This window comes from Triticum aestivum, chromosome 1B (assembly GCF_018294505.1).
Source record: "Triticum aestivum cultivar Chinese Spring chromosome 1B, IWGSC CS RefSeq v2.1, whole genome shotgun sequence".
Taxonomy (NCBI): Eukaryota; Viridiplantae; Streptophyta; class Magnoliopsida; order Poales; family Poaceae; genus Triticum; species Triticum aestivum.
Genome location: NC_057795.1, coordinates 384,519,320 through 384,520,959, shown reverse-complemented (window position 1 = coordinate 384,520,959; position 1,640 = coordinate 384,519,320). Strand labels below are relative to the sequence as shown.

The window sequence follows — 1,640 nt, the reverse complement described above, 5'->3', positions numbered from 1 at the left end:
GGCCGTCTCTTCGTCCTTGCCTCCTTGGACAACATGAACAAAGAACAAGTCACTAATAATGGACCCAACCATTCATGGACAAATTCTCCTTATCCTTAAATAATGTCGAACACTTGATTTATGTGAGCATCAGATGACCATCTTGCGAGATTTAGGACGATCGATTGACGGGAGCAAATTAATCAACAAACACAATGTGCATTTTGCATGGACAATTCATTCCTTGACCCCTAAAGTAATCTTGCCACTGTCATTCTGGGTTTGTTTAATCTGTTTGTTATTCATAACACACAACAGCTCATCTCACCAACACCTGCAGCCTAAAAATTATCTGATCACTGACCTCCCCGTCCCCGGACAAGAACACAAACGATCGAGAGAAGCACGGACACCAACAGGGCGCGATCGATGATGACGCGCGACATGGATCGAATCCGCACGGAGGTTGAAGGCGATGGATGGGCGGGCCTCTCTCAGGTCGACGGCTCGGTCAGGAGAAGACGTTGTCGAAGGCGGCGGCCGTGATGGCGCGGGAGAACTCACGGAAGTTTATCCGGCCGTCGCCGTCGGTGTCGGCCTCCTCGATCATTCCGGTGAGCTCCTTGGCGGTGAGCGCGTGGCCGAGCTTGGCCATGGAGTGGGCGAGCTCGGCGGCGGTGATGAAGCCGTTGCCGTCGCGGTCGAAGATCTCGAAGAGCCTGCGGAGCTGGTCCTCGGAGTAGGGGGAGCGGTCGTCGAGGAGCTCGGGGGAGACGAGGGCGACGAACTCGGAGAACTCGACGAGGCCGTTGGAGTTGGTGTCGGCGCGGTGGATGAGGGCGTCGAGCTCGTCGGTGCTGGGCTTGAGGCCGAGGGAGCGAAGGAGGGAGCCCAGCTCCAGCTGCGTTAGGCTGCCGTCCTTGTTGCGGTCGAAGGACCGGAAGATCTGCCGCAGCTCCGACAGCTGGTCCGCGTCGTCCTGCGTCTCGGGCTGCGCCTGCGTCTGCTGCTGCTGCTGCTGATTGGCGGTGGCGGTGGCGTCAGGGTCGTCTCCGGCGGCGGCGGTCGTCGCGGGTGCCTCGCTCATGGCGCACTGGAGCGATCGGGAGGCTGGGAGGAGGAAGAGGAAGAGGGGGCGGTCGAGAGCGTTGGAGGTTGTTGGGTCGGGAGAATTTTGGGTGGTGCGCGCGGAGAAGGCGGGGGACTGGCAGCTACGAGGAAGTTGGCGCGTCGGAGAGGCGGATCGGGGAAGACGGACACGATTGTACTCGAGCTCCTCTGATCAATTGATCATGGCGACGTGCCCCGCATAGTTGAAATGCACCGGGTATATATTACACCACGGCGAAGAAAGAGAAGCCGCAAAATGGTTGGTTCGAATTTATCTTGCCGCATTTAAAAAATACCAATTATTGCATATCCGGACAAAGGAAAAAAAATTCATTTATATCTATATATATATTCCTTCATTTAAGCATAAATATCAAGTATAAAAGGCACGAATTAAGTTTGATCCGATTTATAAAAAATGCAGTCAATATAAAATAGCAGCTTAAGTTTAATCCAAGCTATTTAATATATTCAATATAAAAAAGCATGAATTAAGTTTGATCCAATTTGTTATAATATATTCAATATAAAATTCACTACTTAACTAAGTT

At 52.4% G+C, this 1,640-nt stretch overlaps 1 protein-coding gene across 1 annotated transcript; it reads right to left on the bottom strand.

Annotated features, from left to right (window-relative positions):
- Positions 1–223: 223 nt before the first annotated feature.
- LOC123091577 (probable calcium-binding protein CML11) lies at positions 224–1,297 on the bottom strand. Its single transcript, XM_044513127.1, has one exon. It carries the CDS (start codon positions 1,064–1,066, stop codon positions 491–493), a length of 576 nt encoding a protein of 191 aa, XP_044369062.1. The 5' UTR covers positions 1,067–1,297; the 3' UTR covers positions 224–490.
- Positions 1,298–1,640: the final 343 nt, after the last annotated feature.

Bases quoted from the DNA above. Each gene is read 5' to 3' on its own strand.
- LOC123091577 (XM_044513127.1), bottom strand. From the start codon at position 1,066: ATGAGCGAGGCACCCGCGACGACCGCCGCCGCCGGAGACGACCCTGAC.